Source organism: Zootoca vivipara, chromosome 17, assembly GCF_963506605.1.
Source record: "Zootoca vivipara chromosome 17, rZooViv1.1, whole genome shotgun sequence".
NCBI classification, from domain to species: Eukaryota; Metazoa; Chordata; class Lepidosauria; order Squamata; family Lacertidae; genus Zootoca; species Zootoca vivipara.
In genome coordinates this window covers 39,514,904-39,541,421 of record NC_083292.1, presented here as the reverse complement: position 1 = coordinate 39,541,421, position 26,518 = coordinate 39,514,904, and the positions used below count along the sequence as shown (strand labels likewise).

The 26,518-nt window shown below is 46.0% G+C and overlaps 1 protein-coding gene across 4 annotated transcripts in view; it reads right to left on the bottom strand.

The window, feature by feature from the left end:
- The window catches only part of TUFT1 (tuftelin 1), a 35,705-nt gene extending 14,849 nt beyond the window's left edge, over positions 1–20,856 (bottom strand). Inside the window, exon 1 of one of the 4 annotated variants that reach the window (XM_035098462.2) lies at positions 20,692–20,856. In XM_035098462.2, coding sequence (XP_034954353.1) covers positions 20,692–20,808 — 117 coding nt within the window. In that variant the 5' untranslated portion in view covers positions 20,809–20,856. Of the gene's footprint in view, positions 1–4,341; positions 5,435–12,097; positions 12,221–20,691 lie in introns of those variants that run through there. The other 3 variants (XM_035098461.2, XM_035098463.2, XM_060269973.1) reach the window with 3 other exon arrangements.
- Positions 20,857–26,518: the final 5,662 nt, after the last annotated feature.

Below are 26,518 nucleotides of genomic sequence, written 5' to 3'. Positions count from 1 at the left end.
TGCAAGCGCGGTTCTGCCAGAGAGACAGGCACTCATTTTTAATTCATAGGAGACAGTTGGCGCGGAGAATTCGTTTCCGCCTCCCTGCACTGCATAAAGAGCTTAACATGCAGACTTTTCTTTTCTCCTCCTGCCCCTAGCCAAACTTGTTCAGCAACTTGTTCTCAGTCTTGTAAACAAGCGTGAAAATAGACTTATTTTAGCCACACACAGAGAAAGAGCGAGAGAAAGCGCCAGCCATCAGGGCTCTGAGACACGGCAGAAGCGACGCTCTTAAGTTAGGGTGTCTTCTCTCTCTCTGTGCGAAGTCGTCTACAGCAGAGATTGGAGCCATTCAGCAGCTGTGCACACGTCCAAGAAACTCAGTGCGAACATTTTCACGGCAAACGGCAGCCCACGGCAAGGGGTGATGGAAGCAGAGTTGGAAACTCAGGTTTATATTTAGCCAAATGTCTCCTTAAACCAGCCGCACAGTCACCAAAAACGGAATGCCAAATGGCCATTTTGGGGCTAGACGGCTTCCAAGTCACATTTTTCAATGTGACTTTTTGGTTCCTGAAATTCATTCCGATTGTGCAGATAAAATGTAACGGGAAGGATTCTACAGGACGTGTTGCTCGTGTGTGGAAACCGTCAAGATCCAAGGATCCCCAGGCATGCACCTCCAGGGGGCAGGTGGGCACGTGCCTGGGCCTGGTGAATTTTGAACGCTGAATGGGAGCTGTAATCCGAAATCACCTGAAAGGAATCATAGAAATGCGGAGGGTCCCCGAAGGTCATCCAGTCCAACCCCAGACAATGCAGGAATCTCAACTAAATCCTACATGACAGGTGGCCTAGGCCTGGTTTAATGGAGAACCACCCTACTTTCAAACACCCACTCGACATCCTAAATGCATTTTATGAAATGGAGTGACACGGAACAGGGCCTCTCTCGACAAATTTGCACGCCATTTGAGAGAGCGCTGTTCCTTTCCTGCTTGTGGGCTCCTCGTGAGCAGATTGCTTGAGTGTTGTGGATACTGGGCTAGATGCGGCTGAGCTCCGTCCGAGCCAAGATCCTCCTGCCGTCGAGCTAATTAACACGGCGCTATCAGCACGCCCACAGGTACGCCGCTATCAACAAAGCGTGAGCATTAGGGCAAGGCGAGAGAGACAGAGCGATCTGTCCAGGGAAGGAAAGGCACTCGCCAACCTCAGCACATGAGACCTCTGTGGAACTGCACACACCTGTTTTGGATACCCGTGACCCCACCTGGATGCCCTGGGGGGCCACAATTAGGACCGACCCGCGTTCCCCCTGCTTTAATTGCCAGCAATTTGTACGCGCGACAACGCCCCTTGAACGCCCGATTCCAGTCAAGAGGGAGGACGTTCCAGAAGCTGCTTCGAGAGCACACCGTCTTTCAACATGACACAGAAGGGCGTGCCTTAATTACCTGGCGGGCAAAAGGCTCTGGCGAAGCTTATTAAAGTCACCGTCGTCATCTTGTTTGCAGTTTCAAAAAAGACAAAAAACACCGTTCCAGCACCATGTTGGCAGGCAACCAGGAGTTCGGGCCGACCTGGGGCGATTTGTGGCACGAGGGCAAGGCGTCCTCCACACACCCACCCCACGCCACACGGTGTTTTAGGGCAGTGCCTACGATATTTCGGGGCTTCTTCCCTTGCTCTGGGTCTGTCCCAACTCCCGATTACGACATCCAGGGCTTATGAAGCAAGAATCGGGAACAAACCAGGACGGCAACATTTTTTAGGCAAACTCGAGCAGGATCTCCACAATGTGTCATTCCACACCCAGGTCAACCCAGCTCCTGAGGTGCAGGATATGCCCTGAACAAACGCGCTCACATTTGCAAGAAGATATTTGACTTTTGGGTGGGGGGGGGAGATTCAGCTGGAGATAGTAAGCGGGGTAGAAGAGGGTCAAATGATTGCACCACATCTACCTGTCTCATGTCTGCAAAGGAATTCAATCCAGAGAATATGATCAGTATTCCGCTTTCAGTTTGCTGACAATACGTTCCCTCTGAGCTGAAAAGAACGTGGCTGGCATAACGTAAGGGCTTTATCATTTACGTAATTTAATTACGCAAGTTATGAGGTTTCGCCACGGCAGAGAGTGAGCCACATGGCGTAGCTTTTGACAGAAGACAAACTGCAGGGGAACAGAAGTGGCGCCACGTGCAACCACTACGGGGCAGAACAGAAAATGCCTTCTAGCTTCCCGAATCAAAGCCCGCAGAGCTGCAGAACCAAACTGAAAAATAAAAACAGGCTCATTCTGTTATCCAGGAGCAAACAAAACCTACACAAATGATAGTCAGCTCCGAATTCAGATCTCAAAGAATTCACATACACACAAACAAGATTCTAGTCCTCTTGTGCACAGATAAGCCTGGAAGAAAGCAGGTGGTGCCTGCGGGAATCACCAAAACAAAGAGGGTGGCTGCCTTCACACACCCCCTTTTTCTCTATCTCCTTTGGGCTAATGCCTAGGTCAGAGGTTCTCAAACTTTGCTTTCCTGCCATGGGCCACATTAAAATTGCCAAGAGTCTGGGGGGGGGCAGGGAAGGCTTAATGATTTTTTTCCTGCCTGTGGTAGCATTTGCAATTCTTTTAAACCTGCATTTTTATTGCTTCTTTTAGTTCTTACACATTGTACTCTGTCATGTTACAATCTGAATTCCACAGGATTTGAGCCGTAATACAGCAACGTAAGAAGCAGAAGCAGCAATAAAAATACAATTGGAAACCAATTTGAATATCTGATGCTATATGAATATTTGATACAATATTTGGGGGGGGCGTTCTCCTAACAACTCTCAGTAGCCTTAACAAGCTACCACGACCAGAATTTGTTTCAAGTGATATCACAGTGCTTCAAATACATGGTGTGAATGTGGCCATGCACAACTCACAAATAAAAGATGCAATTCTGTGCCTATAGTAGGCTTCCCCAACCAGGTGCCTGCAAAATGGACGCTGCTGGGACTCCAACTCCCATCATCCATTGCTGGCGCTGCCAGTGGATGATGGGAGTCGCAGTCCAACACTTCGGGGGGGGGCATGATCTAGAGCAATGGTTTCCTCAACTTCAAGGCCCCAGATGTTGCTGAATCACAATGCCCACTAACATTTGGTCGAAATTCGCTGATGTAAAGCATGTTGATATCTCCAGGAGATATTCTTCCAGCGGCTGACTAGCTTCTTCCTGTTTCGGTCACTCGCTCCAGTTCCTGAAATATGAGGATCTAACAGTCCCACCAAGAATTCTGAAGGTGTGGCAGGTCAACCGAAGCAGTTATTAACCTGGTCTCTATAGCAGCCATCGCCACACAAAAACAAAATACACAGGTGAGATTCTGCAATTGCCCCATATATGGTAGGGGGGGTGGAACTTCATAGATCTGCTGGGAATTTCAGGAGATGAGTCACTCCATTCACCAATATCAAGGCGGAAAAGTCCCTGGGGGAATTATATATCTACACACACACACACACACACACACACAAAGAAAACCACCCCAGAAAATACAAGTCAATATGTAGAAGTTAATATTTTGTTAACGGTCAATGAGCTTGCTCTATGTAAACAGCCTAAGCATGGAATTTTTCCTTCGCATCAAAGGTTAATCTTATGCCCCCCCCCCCCCGCCCAGTCCCGATAAAATCCTGGGAGCTGTAGAACTACAATTCCCAGCACTCTGAACAACCTACAGTTCCCAGGAAAAGCGCAAACCCAGGTATAAGTTCTTAGCTGCAAATTCTTCTACGTGGCCAGCCAGGATGGAAAAGTTGGAGAACAGGCACAGAAGTGGAAATTCCCTTCACTGCACCAATATGCGGCTCTGCTAGTCGGGGCTGGTGGGCATTTATTTACTGTACTTAGGGCAGTTGTACCCCGGTTTTCAGCGAAAATGGCTCCCAGAGTGGCTTAACATAGATTCCAAACAAGACAGTCCCTACCTCAATATTATTATTATTATTTAAAGACACACAAGGGAAAATGGAAAGGGAAGAGGAAAACTCAAGCACCTATTTCTCAACAGGGTCTCCAGCTGGAACTGGGTCTCCAGCAAAGCTGATGAGATGTGCCCTATTGCTTCCCATCTCTCCCGCTGACACAGCCTGATGGAATGGCTGCCCCCAATGGTAACTTGGGGGGGGGGGAGGCTGGATGGAGCAGGTCTGCCACAGCAGAGTCAATGGAAGGAGCTCTGTTTCACAGTTGCAGTCCAAAACCTGTGGGCCAGGTTGCGGGTGGTTGCCCTGGCCAGTCGGTCCATTTTCTATTTTATTTCTTGGCTAGGGAAATGCCTGACCTTAAAGCAACTCACTCTATCCCACTGCATCCCGGTTCAGAAGTCACGCAAACCTTGCCAGTTGCTGAAGATCTGCACCATCTGTGGACTCGAGAGTCTGAAAAACACCCCCTTAGCGTTTTTGCACAAAGAGGCATTGCAAAATCAATTCTGCAACTGAAAAGAGCACCTAGCACAGCACTAACTAATGACATCAAGCAGGGGCTGTGGGTGGGTGGTCTTCGTCACGGCGGCAAGCAGATTTCCCCAGGTTTTCCAAGCATCAGTTCCCAATGTATCTCCATTGACTCTGCTGTCCGCTGCTCAGCCAGATCCCTCTTTCAAAACCTCACTTGCTATGTCAGGAGAGCTGTGATCTGTCATTTCAAGCCGAGATGCGATCAGTTGAACGCAATTGCAGACTTCTGGCAGAGCGAAGGCAGCTAAGCCTCGCGGATCTCTCCTGAGAAATAAATGACTAAACGAGCAACACTCCGCAATTTAAGTCCCAGGAGATGTCTTGATTACGCAAATGCAATTCTCCCGAGTCCCCGACACAATTACCCACTCAACAAGGGGCATGTTAAATGTTGCAGAGAGATTACAGTCCCATTTTCCACGCCGGGTTGTAATTATCTTTACATTCCTTACTCCATCCAAACCCATTTGCAAGCAACGTTTACGAGAAACATGAGGTCAGAGCGATAAGTATTTTCAAGACACTAATGAGCAAAAGACAACCACCAAACCCCTATTTGTAGTTTTCCCCAAGGTTAAGAGGAATGGATGCCTTAAAACAGCCGTGGGGATGGTCACTTACACTGAGTAGATGCTGCCTCCGGGTAACGAGTCTTACTCATTTTTTGAAAACCACTTGGAGGCTTTTTACAATCAAGGTTTGTATAAATTTTATGAAATAAATAAATGTATTTACTTCTTCTCTAAGACCGGAACTAATAACAGGGAGGTAATGGGAGGGTAGTGCCTTAACTGTGGTGGCTCCCTGGGGGAGAAGGAGCAGTCAAGTGCCAGACTAGGTTCAGAGTTCAAATGTCAAGTCAAGTCAATAAGCTCAATGGATCAGGGTGATTAGGCTGAGAGGGAGGTATTGGCTCACATTACTGTATTTTTCCATCTATAAGATGTCCCCATGTATAAGACTTGGGGGGGGGAGGGTGTATCCATGTATTAGGTAAAGGTAAAGGGACCCCTGACCATTAGGTCCAGTCGTGACCGACTCTGGGGTTGCGCGCTCATCTCGCATTATTGGCCGAGGGAGCCGGCGTTTGTCCGCAGACAGCTTCCAGGTCATGTGGCCAGCATGACAAAGCCGCTTCTGGCAAACCAGAGCAGCACATGGAATCGCCATGTATTAGACACTCCCTAATTTTTGACATTATTTTTAGGGGGAAAACCTAGTCTTATACGCGGAAAAATACGGTGATTAAGTGGAGATTTTGATGCAGGTGGTATTTTCCAACACTCACCAGTTAAAAAGGCACTAATTAAGATTGCTGGAAGAAATATCAACAACTTCAGATATGCCGATGACACAATCTTGATGGCAGAAAGTGAGGAGGAATTAAAGAACCTCTTATTGAGGCTGATCGCCGAAGAATTGATGCTTTTGAATTCTGGTGCTGGAGGAGACTCTTGAGAGTCCCATGGACTGCAAGAAGATCAACCCTATCCATTCTGAAGGAAATCAGATTCAGCCCTGAGTGTTCACTGGAAGGACAGGTCCTGAAGCTGAGGCTCCAATACTTTGGCCACCTCATGAGAAGAGAAGACTCCCTGGAAAAGACCCTAATGTTGGGAAAGATGGAGGGCACAAGGAGAAGGGGACGAGATGGTTGGACAGTGTTCTCGAAGCCACCAACATGAGTCTGACCAAACTGCGGGAGGCAGTGGAAGATGTGCGCAGAGTACTGTATATTAAGAGGGATTTCCCCAAATGTCTGACAGTTGCTTACTGTGAAATGGAAACCTGGAGCTTTCCTCCAAGAGGTTACTTCCATTGGGGGGGGGGGGTGAGTGGTCATTTTCTCCCTGCAGCATTTAACCCTCAATGTATTGCTACTGTGAAAAGTTGATTCATTCCTCAGCTAGCAAGGCTCTTGTGATCCAGGTTGTAATTGCAGAAAGGCCACAGGCACCTAGTGGACAGCGTCTGTGACGTCACCACTAAGGCCCCCTCGGTTGCTAGAACGTTGATACGTTCACACAGTAACCACAAAACTGGCTCGTCCCAAAACAAGAGATGCTGGGATCTTATAACAGGTTTGGGATGGGCTTAGCACACAACTGATGAAAATAAGAATTGCCAAAACAATCCCTTTCCACAAGAACTCAAGCTGGGGAAGGGTGGGAGAAGCGGTTTATAAATCCACCCTGCAGGGAGGAGGAATGCTATTGTTATGACCCTGCCTAGGAATTTTAAAATACCTCACTAGAGTCCTGAGAGTCAGTGGAATTTTAGCTCTAATTTCGGCCTTAATCATTTCTTGTAGGAGAGGGGGCATTTGCAAGGCTGTTGAAAACTTGCAGTGACAAAATTCAGGGCACAACAGTGGCCTGCAGTTCTTTAGCACCATTTAAAATTCAGCGTGATGTGGCGGTAAACTGATTTTAAAAAGGACAGTGTTTTCTAACGCAAGGCATTGCAATGTAAACAGAATGCTGGAAATCTAGACGTAAGCGCTACAATTTATAACCAGGAAAACTAGCAAACACAAAAACCCCACGTCTGAACGCAACCCATGTCTTGCAAACTAAAAATTGTTTTTAAAAAAGATGTTTTCCAAATGAAATTTGAGTCACAAAGATGCCATTTCAGAAGTCTGTGATAAGCCAGGAGTTCACACATTCTCAACCCTGCCTAATAAGAACAAAGGGTCACAGGAGATAAAAACAGGTAACTTTCCTTCCCAATGATCACACAATACGTCCCTGGCAAAACACTGTTTTTTTTAGGAGTGGGCAGGGAACGGCCATCCTTGGGGAAGGCAGATGAGAGTTGCATCCTAGCTAAGCGTTCCAGTTGCTTATTTACATTTTAAAAAACTTATTTGTCTTTTAAACAAAAAACAAAAAAACAAAGCCAACTCAAAAGCAACAAGCAAACATTAAAAACCAGCATAAAACAGAACAAAACGACAATTGTGTTTTTAAAAGGCAGGATTAAAACATCCTACAGGTATCTGAAAGCCAAAGCCTTGCAGGTGGTTTCCTAAAGGTAAGCAATGATGCTGAAAGTTTCTAACCAGAAGAGATGGGTGCGCCCTTTGACCTTTTATCACTCTCTCAGCACCATATATATCAGGGTTCCCAAACTAAGGCCCAGGGGCCGGATGCGGCCCAATCGCCTTCTAAATCCGGCCCGCGGACGGTCTGGGAATCAGCATGTTTTTACGTGAGTAGAATGTGTCCTTTTATTTAAAATGCATCTCTGGGTTATTTGTGGGGCATAGGAATCTATTCATATTTTCCCCCAAAATATAGTCCGGCCCCCCACAAGGTCTGAGGGACAGAGGACCGGCCCCCTGCTGAAAAAGTTTGCTGACCCCTGATAAAATCCACTCAGAAGCCTTCCTCCTTCAGCTTAAAATTAGGGTTTGTACACCAGCCAACTGACCACTTAAATGCGGTCAATTTGCCAGCAGTCAAATATTCTATGAGGCTTGACAAAGTGGACTGCTGTCTACTTAGCAAAAACAGCCTTTGTTTCAGGTTTTGCTTTTTTATTTAAAAAAGCCTGCTGTTTGCTTTATTTGGCTTAATAGCCTTTCTTTAAAAATTGACTTGAAGCAGATTCTGTGTTCCAGGATCAAATAAAAAACGCGTGTCATGATCTGTTTATTTATTCCAAGCCTTAGGGAGTGTTGTGCAAAGTTGGAACATTGAATAAAAAGGAGCTGAATTCCTTTGCTTCTGAACCAGAGTTAGCTACTTTGTTTTTGTGTTCCGCCTACCTGGCTAAGCCTGCTGATTATTTAAAACTTTAAACAGTTTAAATCACATTTCCATTCCAACAATAATAAATTGCAAGATACTGTACTTCACTGTTACCTGACTGGTCAAAGGAATAAATCTTTCTTTCTTTTTTGCTGGGTCAAATGCCCAAATTTTTATCCAGTGGGTGATTCAAACGACAGCTACTCATTAAAGAAAGAGGGAAAAACTCTCGTTCAGAGTTTTGTTGTTGTTCTACTTTTTTAAAATGCCAAGACCCAGAAAAGGAATGAGCAGTAAATTAAGCCAAGGACAAGGTTGGGAGGGAAAAACTCATTTTCTTGGCCTTTTAAGGTGAAGGATGAGATTTGCAAGATGGTCAAAGTTCATGCTTTGATTCAGCAATTTCAAGAATTTGGGTGGGCAGAGGAATCTGCAAAACCAGATAAGAAAAAAAATGGTAGAGAAAGAGAACAAGACAAGGAAGAAGAGATAGAGGCAGGTGAACTACAATGACCTACCTACCTCTCTAAGGAGAGTAAACACAGGTAAATTTAGCTCTTGGGTCAGACCAACCTGGGCAGTTTACAATTCTATGTACGGTAGCTGTAAGAGGTTCTATTTGCAATTAAGTGGCACACAAATTCCGTTAAATAAGTAAATTAACGAACACAACAGACACCAACTCTGTTTTGCAAAAGTGCGAGACATTAACATCCGCCTGAACGTGCGTTAATTTTAAAAAAATATTTTTCCACCATCCATCCTTTCAACTCCTACTACTCCGCCCTCCTTCCCCAAAAAGGCCTATTTCAGGAACATCTGATTAATTTGCCCTCCTCATCTCCCAGCGGAGACATCAGATAAGCAACCCTTTTCCTCTTGGAGGCAGCCAGGAGGGGCATCATCATGCCATTATTGGTGCTACCGTATCCCAGAGAGGTTGCACGTGTCAAAACAGCCAACCTGCAATTCCTTCAGATAACAATTTTAAATCCTAATAATAATAATAATTCCTTCCAGCAGCACCTTAGAGACCAACTAAGTTTGCCATTGGTATGAGCTTTCGTGTGTGTGCACACTAAATCATGTTCAACTTTCTACTGCTTCTCGGGCACCCAGGAAACGAGACCCAAAAAGTAGTAAGATGTTGGAAAACCTGCAAGCAAGCCAAGCCTCTGTCACTGACTCCCAGACCCCGACAACTAAATCCACCCTGGGATTTAAAGAGTCACGGGGATGGCTGGGGAGACCCAGCCAGATGGGCGGGGTATACATAATAAATTATTATTATTATTATTATCCTGCTTTAAGAATTTTATTGGGGTGAAGTGGGAGATGGGAAATCCCCAAACTCACCAGAGAGAGATGATCACTGCACGGCCTGTGCACATGATAGGTAATGGTGGGAAAGTCCCTAAAACAGGGTGGATCCGATTTAAAACAAATCTATTTAAATGAAGGTTTCATGTTTGGAATAATAACTTTTCAGAGTAGTTTTCACAGTTACATCAAAAATTACTGATTTGGTTTTACTATTAGAAATACATAGGCAGATAATTATGAAATTATTGTGAGGTTTAGTAAGTTAACTGTTTATATTTGGACAACTTTTCTGCCATACTTTTTATTGGAAGGAGAAAAATAATCATTTCCTTAATAACAATTTAAACAATTTATTTAACTAAAGCAATAACATTATAGCAAATGTATCCATGTTTGTTAACCGATGCGGTTAAACTTTTTTTAAAAAAAAATAGACCGAGTTTTAGCACACATGAAAAACTTAAAACAAATCCTTATTTCCTGATGAATAGCCTTTGGACTATAATGTAACCTAAATAGAAAACTACATTTAGAAAGATTTTTCCTCCAAAAGCGTTTTATTTTAAAAATCAGATTTAAACCAAAAAAATTCCTATTTACTGTAAATAAAAAACCCGATTTTTTTTTATTTTTAAAAAAATTCATTGATTTTTATCCACCCTGCCCTAAAGTAAGTCCTAGGAGAGAGGCCTTTAGTAACTGCAACCTCACAAACCTACAGAATAGATGTCACCTCCGGGCTACTTCATACAACAAAATTCACTATGACAAAAAGCAAAACACAACTGCGCTGAACATTGGCAGTCCTCACAAACTCATCACGTGGCCTGAGGGAAGTCATTTTCTCCTGGCCTTTATTTCCCCCACTGCTACCTGCAAAATGGGCACACAAAAGCTTTCCTTCCTCGCATCCAACGGTCAATGTTACGGCCAGATGACAAAACCATTTGGGGAATCCTTGTTCAACTGAAGCAAGGCAATGATGTCCTAAATCTAGCCACTGCCTTTGACATTTTGCACAGATCCCCCTGTAAAATAATACTTCTCAAAACTGTTGAGCCTCTCAAATATTAAGTCACCGCAAGAATATTAGTAAAAAATATAGCCGCCACCTTACAAAGGAGCGTATCCTATGAATTTCTTTAAAACATAGTTTGCTTTTCTCCTTTTTTAAAAATAGGACACCCAAGGAAGAAGCAATCCGATCAGAACTCTCATGCATACATATAGGCAGTGATCCTAGCTACACCTACAGAATTCCATGGGGAGTTACTTCCAAGCAATCAAACTTAGGTTTGAAGCAATAGATACTGGTGTGTGCATGACCAATCAAGGGTTATTCTTTAAATCTTGAGTCTACTTGACTTTTATACAGGTTCAGACTAAAACCCCACCAAAAAAAATGTGTCCCTAGTAGTCTCTTCCACACCAAATATGAGCTTTATGGCCCAAAATTGTGGATACCATTCCTCCCCCCCCCCAGCCAAAAAACCTGTAACCTCTTAGGGGTGACTTGCAAAAAAAAGACAGACAGAGACTAACAAATACATATGTCTGGAACTTGTTCACATAAGGGCCGGCTGCACATGCTCAGAGGAAACCTTTACAAAGTGCTATGAGCAACAGCTAGTATTTACATTAAGAGTAACCACCACACAGCACAATCTTATACTTATTTAACTGAGTGCCAGATGTACTCTCAACTAACAGTGCGATCCTACACAGGTCTACTCAGAAGTAAGCTCCGATAAGGTGCAAGGAGTTGTACTCCCAGGGACAAGATTACAGTCCAAGTGTTTATAGGGTTCAACCTTAATCTGCCAAACACATATTAGAGATCTACTGTACACTTCTGGCTGCTTTTAGTATTGCATTACAATCTGATTTTGATTTAGAACGGACTTGTTTACGGTATCTTTCTCACAGTCGTTTTCTTTTTACATCTCGCACGCCGCGTTATTCTAAAATACAGTATAGTACTGCATTTAAAAACACACAATCGCAATGTGGTATCTGAAGAAGTGTGCATGCACACGAAAGCTCATACCAAAATAAAAACTTAGTTGGTCTTTAAGGTGCTACTGAAGGAATTTTTTTATTTTACTTAGACTCAGACCAACACGGCTACCTACCTGTAAACAATCGCAATGCTTCATTTTCTTTTTCTTTCCTTTTAAGTATCAATAGGGCACATCACTTTTAAAGGGTGTTAATTCGATGCTCCTCAGAGTAGACCCATTTAGGAAACACGATTAATTCAGGTTCATAAATTTCAGTGGACCTACTCTGAGTAACACTTAGCAACCTAAAGTCCTTTTTCAAAATGAGTTTTTTTAAAAAGCAAATAAAGTTACCAAGGAATGATGTTTTACAAACTGTAAGGAAATTTTTAAAATGATATTAAAAATTAAAATACTTGCTGCGGGACAAGCTTTATTTGAAAGTTTGATTATTATATATAAAGCCTCGAACAGGGGAGGCTGAAAAGGTGCAGAGGAGCCCACTAGTCGCTTACCGGGTTCTCTCCCTCTGGTTGCAAATCCACCAGCGTGCAAAGGCTCCTCGCCCCGTTCATTGCAGCCTGCCTTCTCTGCCAACTCCGCTCCCGGCGACGCTTCCTTACGACTAAAGGAGCATCCGGCCACGCCCGCTCTTTATATACCGGTCACGCCCCTTTCCACGCCCCTGCTGCCTCGACTACACCCCTTCGTCTCCTCCCTATGCCCCACTCACTCGCCCGTGAGAGCTGGACACGCCCATCCCTTCGTTCTGTAGCGTCTCTCCCCTCACGCTGGCCACGCCTCCGCGCGCTCTCCAGGCCCGCCCACCTTTGCCGTCATTCTTTTGTCCGTCGCCGCTCAGCCACTCCTTAGGCTCCGCCCCCTTCCCCACCCAACTCCTTTTCTCCCGCACATGCGCACTTGGTTTGTCCCTTTATATTACTATATTTGCAATGTATTTATTTATTAACTAATTGGTTAGTCTCATGTATAAAGAGTGGCGGCGACGTGGGAAAGTCTGCAAACGTTTCAGGGCAGGGAATTGCCTCTAGAGTCAGGATGCCTGCCGTCCTCAGTGATCCAACCTTCAGTAAATAATAATTCATTTTAATCTTTTCAGTAATTATTAATTATTGGCTATTAGCCAATTAATAATTACTTATAAACTCATTATTATTAAAAAGTTTTGGCTACTTATTGTGATTATTAATAAACAGAATTAAGAAATTAAAATTTTATTTAAAAATTACAATTGTAATTGTTATTTATTAGCCTTTATAATTATTAGTAATAGTCATGCATTAGTTACTGAGTGCACTGTATTGTAAGCTACCTTCCAGGCTCAGGTAGTTTACAGGTAGACTGCTTTGCTCAGGGACTGCTTTTGTTTTCATAGATTCCAGATACAGCATGCAAACAGCATCAGTCAGAGACACACAAAACAACTCACTCGGCTTGTCTGTGTGTGGAAACAAAGGAGGAAATAGCTCAGCTGTTAGAACATGAAACTCAATCTCAGGGTTTTGGATTTGAGCCCCTCATTGGGCAAACGATTCCTGCATTGCAGGGGGTTGGACTAGATGATCCTTGGGGTCCCTTCCAACTCTACAATTCTATGAATCTATGAATCAATTCACACACACATATACATATATGCAACAGTGTTGTATAGTGGTTAGAGTGCTGGACTAAGATCTGGGCGTGTCTAATCCCCACACAGCCACATGAAGCCCACACTGAGTGACGTTGCTTCAGTCACAACCTCTCAGCCAAACCTACCTCGCAGGGTTGTATTGAGAATCCCAGGGAGGGGGGGAAGAAGCATATGGACTTCCCTTGAGCTCCTTGGAGGAAACGTGGGGTATAAATGTGATCATGAACATAACTAACTATATAAAGTAGAAACACCAAGCACCACATCTCAAGAGCATTTGCAGAGGGCATTTTGCCCATGCTATCAAGCAATCTCCTTCAGGCACATCTCCACCGACCTGACATGGAAGGTGGCCGCTTGGCGCCATCGTTGGCCCATAAACCCAGGACTGCAGCTTGGCAAGGACAGCCTGTGCAAGTTTGCTCCCAGGCCCTGAAGCCTGAGCTCAACAGTGGCCAATAGGTTTTGTTTTTCTGACCAGGGCCACATGCCCTCAGGATGTACTCTGGGCAGGAGCCAAATGAGGGTCACCATTTCTCTCTCTCTTGAGTGGCCCATCACATGTTAAATGCACCTGCTGCGAGGCAAGCTTTGTTCAGCTGTGCCCATTCTCCACCCCCTGCCCACCCATCCATGCCCGTAGGTCACACCAGCGGCAGAGAGTGTGAGTCTGCAGATTCTCTCCGTGGCTTTCCATACCACTGGGAATCCGCCCTGCCTTGAAGGCTCCTGACCCCCTGGAGCCTTCAAAATGGGGGCCTACACTCCAGGAGTCAGTCCTCCCACCCCACCCCCCATGCTGCTAAGAATGTAAGAAGAGACCTTTGGCTGGATCAGGCCAGCCACCTGTTCTCACAGTGGCCAAGTGCCCCTAAGAACCCAAAAATCTAGACAGACTTCCTCTGGAGCTGGAGGTTCCATAAGAACATCTGAGGAGCCCTGTTGGGTTAAGCCAAAGTCCCACCTAGTCTCGCATCCTGTTCTTACAGTGTCCATAAGGGACAGCTACACATTGCAGCATTGGGGGGGGTTGGACTAGATGGTCCTCAGGGATCCCTTCCAACTCTATGCAGAATATGATCTTCCCATTTAGGATCCTACAGAACATAGCTACCAAGGCTAGTAGTCCTTGATAGCCGTCCCCCTCCTCCCTGTATTCATCCAATGCTCTTTTAAAGCTCTCCAAGTCAGTGGTCATCGATCTGAATCTGCTGAGCGGGGTCATCCGGAGATTTGGAGTGCATTGTCATCAATTTGCTGATGAAACACAGCTCTTATTTCGCCTTTACATCAGAAAGTGCAGCGGTGAATGGGCTGGTTTGGTGTCTTATTTCACTAACGGGCTGGACAAGAGCCTTGAGCCCTAACCTCCAGAGAAGGAGAAAACAAGCTGGCTCCCTCTGTCCATGTGACAGCCCTTGAGATATTTGAAGATGGAGATCACATCTCCTCTCAGTCTCCTCTTTTCCAGGCTAGACATACCCAGCTCCTTCAACCATTCATCATAAGGCTTCCAGACCCTTGATCATCTCAGCCACCCTCCTCTGCACATGTTCCAGCTTGTCAACATCCTTCTTAAATTGTGGTGCCCAGAACTGGACACAGGACTCCAAGTGTGGTCTGACCAAGGCAGAATAGAGTGGGACTATGACTTTCCTTGATCTGGACACTAGACTTCTGTTGAGGCAGCCTTTAATAGTGTTACTTTTTTTTTTTTTTTTTGGCTGCTGCATCACACTGTGGACTCACGTTGAGCTTGTGGGTCCACCAAGACCCCTAGATCCTTTTCACATGTACTGCTGGCAATCCAGGTGTCCCCCATCCTGTATTTGTGCATCTGGTTCTTCCTGCCTAAGTGCAGAACCTGACATTTGCCCTTTTTGAAATATGTACATTTTGTTAGCTTGTGCCCAGTTCTCCGATCTGTTAAGGTGATTTTGAATTCTGATTCCGTCTTCTGCGGCATTATCTACCCCTCCTAGTTTAGCATTATCTGCAAATTGGATGAGCATCCTTCAATTCCTTCATCCAAGTCATTTATAAAGACATTGAACAACGACAGGCCCAGGACAGAACCCTGCAGCACCCCACTTGTCACTTTCCCCCAGGGTGACGAGGAACCATGAATGAGTCCTCTTTGGGTTCGGTCAGCCAGCCAGCTACAAATCCACCTAACAGTTACCTCATTCAACCCACATTTTACCAGCTTCCTCACAAGAATATCATGGGGGACTTTGTCAAAAACCACACTGAAATCAAGATACACTACACTCCGAGTGTTCATATTTAAATCTGCCATATAACCAAAACCATGAGAACTGGAAACTTAACTATTATATTTAAGGGATAATAAGGCATAGTTCCTAGCAGTGCCCCTTGGGCAGCAGATCTCAAACACACACGGACTGGGTAGGGCCGGGAGGAGAGGCAAGAGAAAACCCAGGACAGGAATAAAGTTCTTTGATGTGAACACATCCGTGTCTTTTTATTCTCTGTTCCGGTTTGTTGATGTAAGGAAAGGCCAGCGCTTGTGTGAGGGACACACTCCTGAGAGTTAAGGATAAATTACAGGGCTCACCCTGCCAGAATTGGGTAAGGGTTTTTGTTTGCTTTTACTCCGGCTCAACCCTTAGGAAAAGCTCCTTGCAGTTTCATCACTAATTTGTTTTTGCCCCCCTGCAGATCATGAGGACTAGAAACACCCCCTTTTTTAAAAAAAGAAAAGAGAGCGAGAAACCCTGCATTTGCTCCTTAAATAAACATCGGGGTTTGAGCAATAAAGCTAGGCCTGGCGCTTTTGTCTATTGCAAACGGCTGTGTGTCTTTGTGTCTGTCAAGTCCTCATGGTTGATGCTAGTCCTCATGGTTCCTGAATATAGGGCTGCTCTAGAAAGCCTTATCTAGGTCTTATACCTAACCTATCCATTCTTAAGGAAATCAGCCCTGAGTGCTCCCTGGAAGGACAGATCGTGAAGCTGAGGCTCCAATACTTTGGCCACCTCATGAGAAGAGAAGAATCCTTGGAAAAGACCCTGATGTTGGGAAAGATTGAGGGCACAAGGAGAAGGGGACGACAGAGGACAAGATGGTTGGACAGTGTTCTCGAAGCTACGAACATGAGTCTGACCAAACTGCGGGAGGCAGTGCAAGACAGGAGTGCCTGGCGTGCTATGGTCCATGGGGTCACGAAGAGTCGGACACGACTAAACGACTAAACAACAACAACAACAAGGTCTTATACCTAGTCAGGCCAATGTTCTGCCTAGCTTCATACTGTATTGCCTACACTGGTTTCCTCTCTGGGGTTTCAGTTAGTGGTCTTGCTATAAAGCACCTTTAAAGCACACACACACAAACCGAAGAAAAAAGAATTGTACTGTAGTTTGTTAAGGGTGCTGAGAATTGTAGCTCTGTCAGGGGTAAACTATAGTTCCCAGGATTACTGCTATATGCTTAAAATGTGTTTACGCAGCTTATTCCCTGTTCTAAGTTTCTTCCTTGATCCAAGAAATATTATGGAAACCAAAGATCTGGCTTGTTACCAGTGTGAAATTCAGTCCTCTATACCTCTCTGAATCCCTTGCTGGCACACACAACCTGTCCTAACACCCCCTTCATTTTATCCCAAGCCCCTAGACTCCTCAGCTCCGCTTCAAGAGATCTCCTTGCCTCTGTGCCATATTTTATATTCCTCCCTTCATAAAACTGTTTCTGGCCCCAGAAATACCATACTAATTTCCCACCTGTGGACTCTCGGCAGTTCCATCCGTTTTTCAGCATTCCGCAACTGCCCTTAGGAGGCAGCTGAACATTCTGTGTCATCAGAGAAGGTCAACCAATGGGGAATGGGTTTGCAGACAATGGCATTAAAAAAACAAAAGCAGTTACACACACCTAATATATAAGAAAGAGCAACTCTATTATTGAAACTTGTATCCTGGAAGTCATCAAGAAGTCCTGTCCCCCTCAAGGCATTGGTAATGTCATTGCCAATGACATTTTGGAACAACACAAAGAACAAAACAAATTTAAATACGTCCTGCACAGGTCAGGAATTTTAATTAGGTGAGGCCGAGAAGGAACTTGAGCGGTGTGAACACAAAACACATCCCTCCCACCCCGAGAATCCTGGTAAGTGCAGTTCGCCCTTCACTGCAAGTGCACAGCTCCCGTAACAAACTACAGTTCCCAACATTATTGGAGGGGTACCTTAAATATATGGTGCATGCACAGTCACAGAATAAAAAAGGAAACAGGAACTTTGGCCAAAAGAAACAGAGGCTGCCATTGTTTGTGGGGCAGGCAGAAATTCTTCAGGTGCAGCTTATCCCCTTCACGGCAGCTCTGTGCTAAGGGGGAAAAGTTTCACCTGTGAGTTTTCTGCTGGACAGGCAGCTACTGAATATTATCCTTAAAGAGCATTAAAGATAGCAAGCTCCCCTCTCAATATGTATTACACCAGATCAGACAGAGAGATAGAGAAATATTGTTATATTCATGTTATTGTAAGTTGATTTGTACTTTTAAAAAATGGAAATGGTGAGAGAACTTTTTTTAAAAGGAGGACGTTTAAGAAGGAGAAAACCTTCATTTGCTGGATTCATTCCCTTCGGTATCTTGTTTTATAGTTTTGCTTTTCATCTTTTAAATTTCATCTGTTATCTGTTGCTACGATTGTTCTCTCTCTTTTATATGCACTATATGCATTTTCGTTAAAAATGAAATAGAAAAGCTATACTCCCCCCCCCCCCAAAAAAAACCTTTCAGTGTTTCCACCTGTCAGTCTTCACACCAAATAGTCTGTAGCCTGCAAATCTTTGTTGGATATTCATGACATATTTCCTATCTAAATTTGACTGCCTTCTCCAGGTGATTTGAATATACTTCTCCATCAACATGCAAATGTATTTTCTTTTCTTTTCCTTTTTAAAAAAACACAATTGGTTTCTTTCAAATGAATCAGACCCCGAGTTCAAGTTACACCCCTTCTGCTGTGCCAGCTTCTTTAGATCTGCCTGAGTTACCAGAATTCAAGATAAGCCCATCAATATGCCTTTTCCTTGAGAGGGCGTCTCTGCTTATCACATCGTCCTGTCAGCAGACGCGTCCTTAAATATCTTTAAAACATATTGAGGTTTTGTCCAAATGCTAATTTGTTTAATTGATTAAATGAGTCAAATTACAGAGGATTAATCACACGTACAGACTCCATTTTTAATCAACACCAAAACATATGTATCATTCTCTGACACACGCATACCCAGAACGAGGGTTTATTGGGGTGCAAGGCCACCCCATCCATCCAATAGCCTGGGTGCCCCAGGGGACAGTCTCCTCCATAACAGGTAACTGTGCAATCGCTACCACCATATCTTAAGCCCTGAAATAACTCATTTCCATTATTTATTACATTGATATCCCAGGGTTCTTCTCACAACAACCCTGTGAGGTAGGCTAGGCTGAGAGGCCGTGACCGGGCCATCGAAGCTCCATGGCTGACTGGGGGTTTGAACCCTGGTCTCTCCCTAGTCCGGCACTCTAACCACTACACAGCCGCTGCCTCTGAAGGGCCGCAGGTTCCCCACTCCTGCCTTACCAAGTCAAATTGCTTCAGGAACAGGCATCCGTTTTCTGCCGATCGCAGCGTGGCTCGCTGTCTCGAGTCGCCAGGAGCTTTTAAAGCAGTCTGACAATGCGCAGGTCCTGGTTCAACACTCTGTCCAGCACATCTCATGGGCTCAATTTAAGACTCATTGGCGCATTAAACTGAGCACAAGCTGCTTCCAGCCGTGGGCCAGCGCTTGTGGGAATGGCTGCGAACGCTTGTGGGAAAGAGTGACAACATTTGTTGTTGAACCTTAGAGGTGAGCAGCTACATGGGTGTACAGCTCGCCTGTCTATGGAGACAGGCACATTGGTTGTATACTTGTCAAATGCAGTATGTTGCTGGAGAAGGACTGCCGCTTAGTGGATAGAGCTTCTACCTTAAATGCAGAAGGTTCTGGGTTCAATTCCTGGCATCTCCTGGTAGGGCTGCGAAACAGCTTCCCATCGTCTTCCTATTTTTAAATCAGCCCCAAATTTCAAACGCTGAGGACTGGAATCTTAATTTCTTTTTAAGGAAAAGACTGTAACTAAATGAGTAGGGCAGCTGCCCTGCATGCAGGAGATTTTGGGTTCAATCCCCGGCATCTCCAGGTACGGCTGGGAATGTTCCCTACCTGAAACCCCTGGATAGACTCTGCCAGTCAGTGTAGACAATATTGAGCTAAATGAACCCCTGGTCTAACTTGGTAGGAGTAAGCAGCTCCCAATGTTCCTACAAGAGCCTCCTCTGAGAGAAATATATAAAATGAAGAGACATATTTCTCTCTCTTACCAAAGCACACACCATACCAACAGCCAGATAGACCCCCTTTCTGAGGCGGGAACACCTCCAGGGGCTCCCCACAGGTAGACCACTCCTGGCTGGGGAGGCTCTATCTGGCCTCATCTTCACAGACCTAGGAGAAACATTTATCCCACTTCAGAGACGACTTCTAGATGGGAGCGGATTTTCCCCAAGGGGTCAGCCGTGAGCTTCCTTTGCCCCAAATCACTTGACAGATCTCCATCTAGTACAATTTTGCTTCCCAGAGTTGCCTGCACAACTGTCCCCCCAAAGAACCCTGTACAGTGATACCTCGGTTTATGAACACAATTGGTTCTGGAACGGAAGTCTGTTCATAAACTGAAGCGAACTTTCCCACTGAAATTAATGGAAAATGGATTAAACCCCAAGAATCCTAAAAACTGCAGTTCACCCCTCACAGTGCTATATTTTCCAGCATCCCTGACAAACTACATTTAAAGCACCCACCTACCCCTCAAGAGGGATGCGGGTTGCGCTCAGGCCTAAACCACTGAGCCTAGGGCTTGCTGATCAGGAGGTCAGCAGTTTGAATCCCCATAACGGGGTGAGCGTTGTTCAGTCCCAGCTCCTGTCCACCTAGCAGTTCAAAAGCACATCAAAGTGCAAGTAGATAAATAGGTACCGCTACAGCGGGAATTTCCGTGTGCTGCTCTGGTTCGCCAGAAGCGGCTTTGTCATGCTGGCCACATGACCCGGAAGCTGTCTGCGGACGAACACCGGCTCCCTCGGCCAGCAAAGCGAGATGAGCGTGCAACCCCAGAGTCGTCTGCGACTGGACCTAACGGTCAGGGTTACCTTTACCTTTACCCCTCAAGAATCCTAGAAACTTTAGTTCACGCCTCACAGAGCTACAATTCCTAGCAGTCTCGACAAACTACAATTCCTATATTTTTTGTGGGGATCGATTGCGCTTTCAAAATCGCCAATCCAATTCATCCATCCTTGTGCCGCTCCTGGGCCAAATTTGGCACAAGGTCCGCCAGTCGCCGACCCAGGTCACCAAGCAGACTCTGCGGGAAGCCCCTTCCCCTTCAAAGACTCACCTGGGGGCAGAAGACCCTCCTCTTCTCCTCTGGGCCCCAGAGATGAGGGTGCCGCCAGCTTCTCTCTATCCCTCCTGCCGGCATGGAGAGCCTCCTGGGACGGTTCCAGGAGGCCATAGCGCCTCTTCGGCTCGGAGCATCTGTCAACAACAACTTCTCCTGCTCCTTCTCCTCCTCACCTGCCTGAGCTGAGGAGCCGGTCCGACCTCCAGCTCTGCTGAGAGAGGCGTTCCATTCTTCCCTTGGGCTGCTCCTCCTCCTCCTAATTGCCACATTCCCTCAAAATTACATCATGGAGGCCCAGTCGCGGAAGGAAGTCCTCAAACACATCAGGGAGGATGCATCCACACTACAGAATTAAAGCACATTCTCCCGCGGAAATGTGTTGGGTTTTTTTTAAGGGTGCTGGGAACTGTAGATCTGCCCATGGGTAAACTACGGTTCCCAGAATTAAGAACATAAGGAAAGCCTGCCGAATCCGGCCAAAGGGGACCCAGCCAGTTCAGCATTTGGTTCTCACCCTGACCAGAGTTCAAATTCTGCTTGCTGGTTCCCCACTCTTTCTTCTCCAATCCTCTTTTAAAGCCATCTCAATTGGTGGCCTTCCAGCCTCCTGTTGAATTTTCCCAGTGGCCAGCCGGACGCTGGCAGGGCACAGGGTCAACAACCCTCTGGCATTCCACCACCACCACCTGGCCTGGAAATCAAAAGCAGAATTGCCTCTGAATCTCCATTTTGCTGCTGGTAGTTGTTGAGAGACCTCTCTGCACCCCATGTGAATTTGTCTAAACCTTTTAGGCTCTCCAGGTCGGCTTCTTGTGGCCAGGAGTTCCACAGGAAAACGACGCTTTGCAGTGCTTTTTTCTGGGGGGACGCATACCCCTAAACATTTTGTGAATCTAAGTTTGGCCTCATTGAGGGGCGCTATTTCAGTACCTCTTACCATTTTTTATTTTTTTTTGGACAGTAGACTTTATTAGAAACTTTTTCTTCATTCTTCGGTAAATTCACATTAAAATATGCTGAAGGCAGCTCAGTCTGCACATTCGCCAACCTGCCTTTACAACAACTTCCAGTTAAAAACTAGATAACTGATCAGGCAGAGAACTTTGAACAAAACCTCTTACCATTTTTTTAGGGGGTGGGGAAGCACTGGTGCTTTGTGAAGAGGGTGAAGGAAGATGCGAGACGTCTTAATGCGTCAGGGAGGGACACAGACACACTCTATATTCTAAGGACATCTCACAAACCAAGAATCCTGGGAAATGTCGTTTGTTAATGGTGCTTGGAACTGGGTAAATTTCAGCTCTCATGATTCGGGGGGGGGGTGTCAGATGCTTTAAATGTATGATTTCCCTGAGAACGAGAGCAACGAAATCTCCTTTGAGGATGGTCCCTCGCAGCCAGCCTCCATCCATAAGGCTCAGGGACAAAGCACATACAAACAGCAGCTCAACAGCCAACAATTCAACAGGTGAAGCTCTTTCTAAGTCCAGAAGAAACCTTTCTAAGTCAGGAGCTGTTCAACAGTGGAACAGTCCTCCTCAGGAGGTTGTGGACTCTCCTTCCTTGGAGGTTTTTAAGCAGAGGTTGGATGGCCGTCTGTCATGGATGCTCTAGCATTCCTGCATTGCAGAGGGGCTGGACTGAATGACCCTTGGGGTCCCTCCTAACTACGATTCTATGATTCTATCCTTATGCAAGACAGCTTGCTCTTAAAAATACAGAAGATCAGCCACAGGATGAAGCAGAAGGGCGGGCAGGAAAGCTTCCCCCAGCTCCCTGGGACCTTCTACCTCTGCCGATCTCTGCAGGTCCTCCTAAGAAAACTCAGGCTTGAGTGAAGGGTGCCTAGAAAAGTTGCACAGTGGAATTGGATGTGAACTTTGTCCTGACCAGCTGGGCAAACACAAGCAGCTCCAAGCCCAGCCCACATTTTTCCACTTACCTCAGCAGCTGATAACTGGGGCCATTTGGCAGATTTTAGATATTTGAGATGTAGCAAAGCCACTTTCCTTCTCCTGCCTGCTCCTGAGGGAAGGAGCTTCTGGGATGCAAAGGATCTGCTGCTGCTGGGATGCCCCCTCCCTCGCAACCCCTCCAAAAGGGGGAATTGGTAGATTGGCAGCAGGCTGCCGAGTCTTTCTCAGTAGACCAGAAAGCCTTTCTTGACTCAGCTCTAACTGCAGGCAAGCTCTGAGCCTCGGTGTTCCACAGATGTAAAATGGGCCTGCGTGCTGCCGCTGCCGCACCACGTTGCTTTTTCCTCCTCCCTCCCAACCGCTTTTCCTTTTGTGCCGTGTCTGTCTTATCCCTTCATGCTTCCAAGCTGACCTGGAAGGCTTTTCCAGCAGTGAACAGCGGGTTAAAAAATGTTTTGAATGGATTAATAAAAATATTAGTTCTGGCCTGGTGTGAATTTCTCTCTCTCTCTCTCTCTCTCTGTGTGTGTGTGTGTGTGTGTGTGTTTGTTTCACCTAGAAATAATATGAATGGTTGTGAATGAGGACCTAAAGCTACATGGAACTGTTGCACAAATTAGGGAAGATCAGAGCAAACCTCGCTGGCTCCCTCATCCTACTGAGGCCGCCCTTTCTCTATTCCCAACATGGTCATGTTTTCCGCCTCACCGCAGGTATGATGTCACACCTGAACAGGAGGGAGGTGAGCTCTGCAAACCCAGGCGTCCAATTACAGACCGATTCCTTTGCAGTCTCAAGAGAGCTTCTATCACCGCAGGTGGCTGAGCAGGTCATTTTTGCCCTGTGAATCACCCGGGATACAGGCCACATCTGGCCAAAGGTGGTGCTTACAGGATCACAACAAGGAGGCCGGAAGAGGCGCAGAGGTCATCTGCTTTCTCTCTCTTTCCCAACCCTGCTTCCCTCTTCTTGGTCTGCCTGCCAAGCTCTTCTTTCTCGGAGACACCTTTTTCTCTCTCTCCTTTCTGCCCTGGGAGGTTACAGGGGACTCTTGCCCAGGGTCCAAACTGGCCCTTTGAAAATAGGCTGCTTTATTTTTGTATTTCGTTTTTCTAATTAACATTATTTTTAAACAACGTAGAATAAAAATAAAAAGTGGAAACTGTGTGTGTGTATTTCATGTTATATTCCATTTCTGTTTGGTAATATTTTATAATAGGCATTTTCATTGAAAAGCCAATAGAAATAATATCAAGGCAGAGAAACCTTTACAAAGAAAAGGGGGGGGGATATTCGCTTCAATTGTCTATTTTTTTCTATGTCACTTATAGTTTAAAATAAACCACAGGTACTGTGTCTCCCGTGAAAATAAGACACTTTTATATTTATTTTTCCTCAAGACACACTATGGCTTATTTTCAGGGGATGTCTTATTTTTTATTACGCATCCAGCCTCGCCTCTTCCTTGGCACCCTCCAGAACTGTGCCTATCACTATGGCTTATTTTTGGGATATGGCTTATTAGGCTCGGGGAGACCCAGATTCAAATCCTCACTCGGCCGTTAAGCCCATTCAGTGTGTGAGAAGTATAAACAAACCTCAGGACAAAGAGTGCCTCTGAGGATGTGCAGATATTCCCTAAGGCTGCCATCCTTAAAAGGCAGCAAAGAGGCTCTGTGCCTTTAAGTTACAGGCAGAATTCAAAAAAGTTTTGTATTGGAGTGTTAGTGTCAGAAATCCCACAGGTGAAGCTTTGTGTTTTGGGTGGATCAGAGCAGGATGCCCTCAGGGGGTCTCTTCAGGGCTCTGCGCCACTGACTCATGGTATGTAGTATGTACCTTGCTTGTCTCCATTTCCCTTGTGTTAAAAAGGGGGGGATTAGTCATCCTTTTGTTGGATTCCTTCCCAAAGGGGTGTTGTCTAAGCCATGAGCTTCTGGAAGGAGCCTCAGATTCTGGCTATTCATTTGAGTTACACTTGTGCCTCTGGGCGACAGGGGATGCTTTCATGTGGCATGGAGTTCCGTCTGTCCTGGAAAATTCACGGCTGCTCTGTCAGAAGGTGTGGCTTTTCCTTTCTCCGCCTTGTTTGATCAACCGTTGTTTGTTCCAAAGGTGGGTTTTGGCAAAGTCCCAACTTCCGCATTTGGGAGGTGATAAACTGGAGCTGCGAGAAATCTGATATCAGCCTTGTTGCTGCGATGTCTAGCTGCATCTTCCCTTCTTGGGTTGCCAACTGACCAGGGAGAACAACACACACACAGCCGCAATCCTTCTTCGAGAACCGGGAAATGAAGGTGGTGAATATTCTCACCTGCTGATGTCAGCACAACTCCCTGAGATTCCTGCATTGCAGGGGGTTGGACTAGATGGCCCTCGGGGGTCTCTTCCAACTCTACCTTTCTATGATCCCAGTCCTCAGGGATCTGAAGAAAGGCCTGACTCAGTTAGTGATAGAGGAAGCCGCTTTTCCCAAGTCAGACCCCTGCATCCAGCCAGCTCTGGTGTGTCCACACTGACGGGCAGCAGCTCTCCAGGGTTTCAGACAGGAGACATTCCTGGCCTTACCTGGAGAGGCCACTGAGGATCGAACCTGGGACCTTCTGCCTGCCAAGCAGGTGTCCTGCCACGGAGCCCTTCCCCTAAAAAAGACACAAGTCCCTAGTCCTCAAGATTCTGAACAAAGGACTGGTTTCTGTTGGAAGCCTTCTGCATGCCAGGCAGGTGTCCTGCCACCAAGCCTTCCTTGTAAACCCAGCAAAACAACGACCTGGTTGAGATCTGTTTCCCTGGGCTAAGAGCCTGAGCAGAACAGATGAGGCGGCACCCGTCCTGGACAGCTCCTAGCATGCTGTCGGCTCAGGGTTCAGCGTTTATAAAAACTGCAGCAGAGAGCGCCGAAGGCTTCTGAACCGAGGGAGGCTGCAGAGGTGGCCTTGGGGGAAGCCTCTCCTGAGAGCAGCATGTCAGAATAATTGGGTATGTTTGTGGGAACCAGTTGCAGCCAGGCCTCGAACCGGCTCCGCCAGGTCCTCAAACCACCCGAATCCAAGCCCTGGCCTATGTGCCACTGATGTCGAACCCAGATGCCCCATTTCTCAGCTCTCGGGCGTCTCCCAGCAACCAGGTATGTGGTGATGTCGTGGGGCCCAGGTGCCTGGGTAAATGTTTCCTCAGAAAGTCTCGAAGGAGGAAAAGGCCGCTGTGGGAAAACCACCTGAAAAGGGAGCAGCTCGTAAAGTAAACAGGCAGAGGCCCCTGTTGCTTTGAAGCGTCAGGCAGAAATGTAACAGGCGAGGCTTTCACCGCCAGACCACACACATGGAGACGGATCGCCTTTGGACTGAAAACACTGAGCACCGCTAATACTATTATCTGCTCAGGTAATTGTGGCTGGGTGCCGAATCACAGCTAGATAGGGCCATAGGGCCACATTTGCACCATGTATTTCATAGAAGCATAGAACTGCAACACACCCCTAATTGGAGTAGCAGTTAAGAGTGTCAAGGCTAGGACTTGGGAGACCAGGGTTCAAATTCTGCACATGGCCATGAAACTCACTGGGAGTGACAGTCATTGCCTCTCAGCCTAATCTTGCTCACAGGGGCTGTTATGGGGATTAAATGAGGGAGAGAATTACGGATACCACTCTGATCCCCTTGGAGAAAAAAAAAAGGTGGGATATAACTTAATGAAAGAAAGAAATAAGACCAAAATAACACCTGCATTTTTATATACATTTTTGGTGGCTTAGAGGAGGGCGTTGCAAAATCTGGAGAGGTGCAGATTGTGAAAAATGGCTGTTCTGGTTGGCACACTGTTTCAAGACGCGCAGGCGAGGGAGCTCCTTCGTTAAAAGAGGAACTGAGCCAAATTTATCCAAATTTATTCCAGTTTGGGGGTGG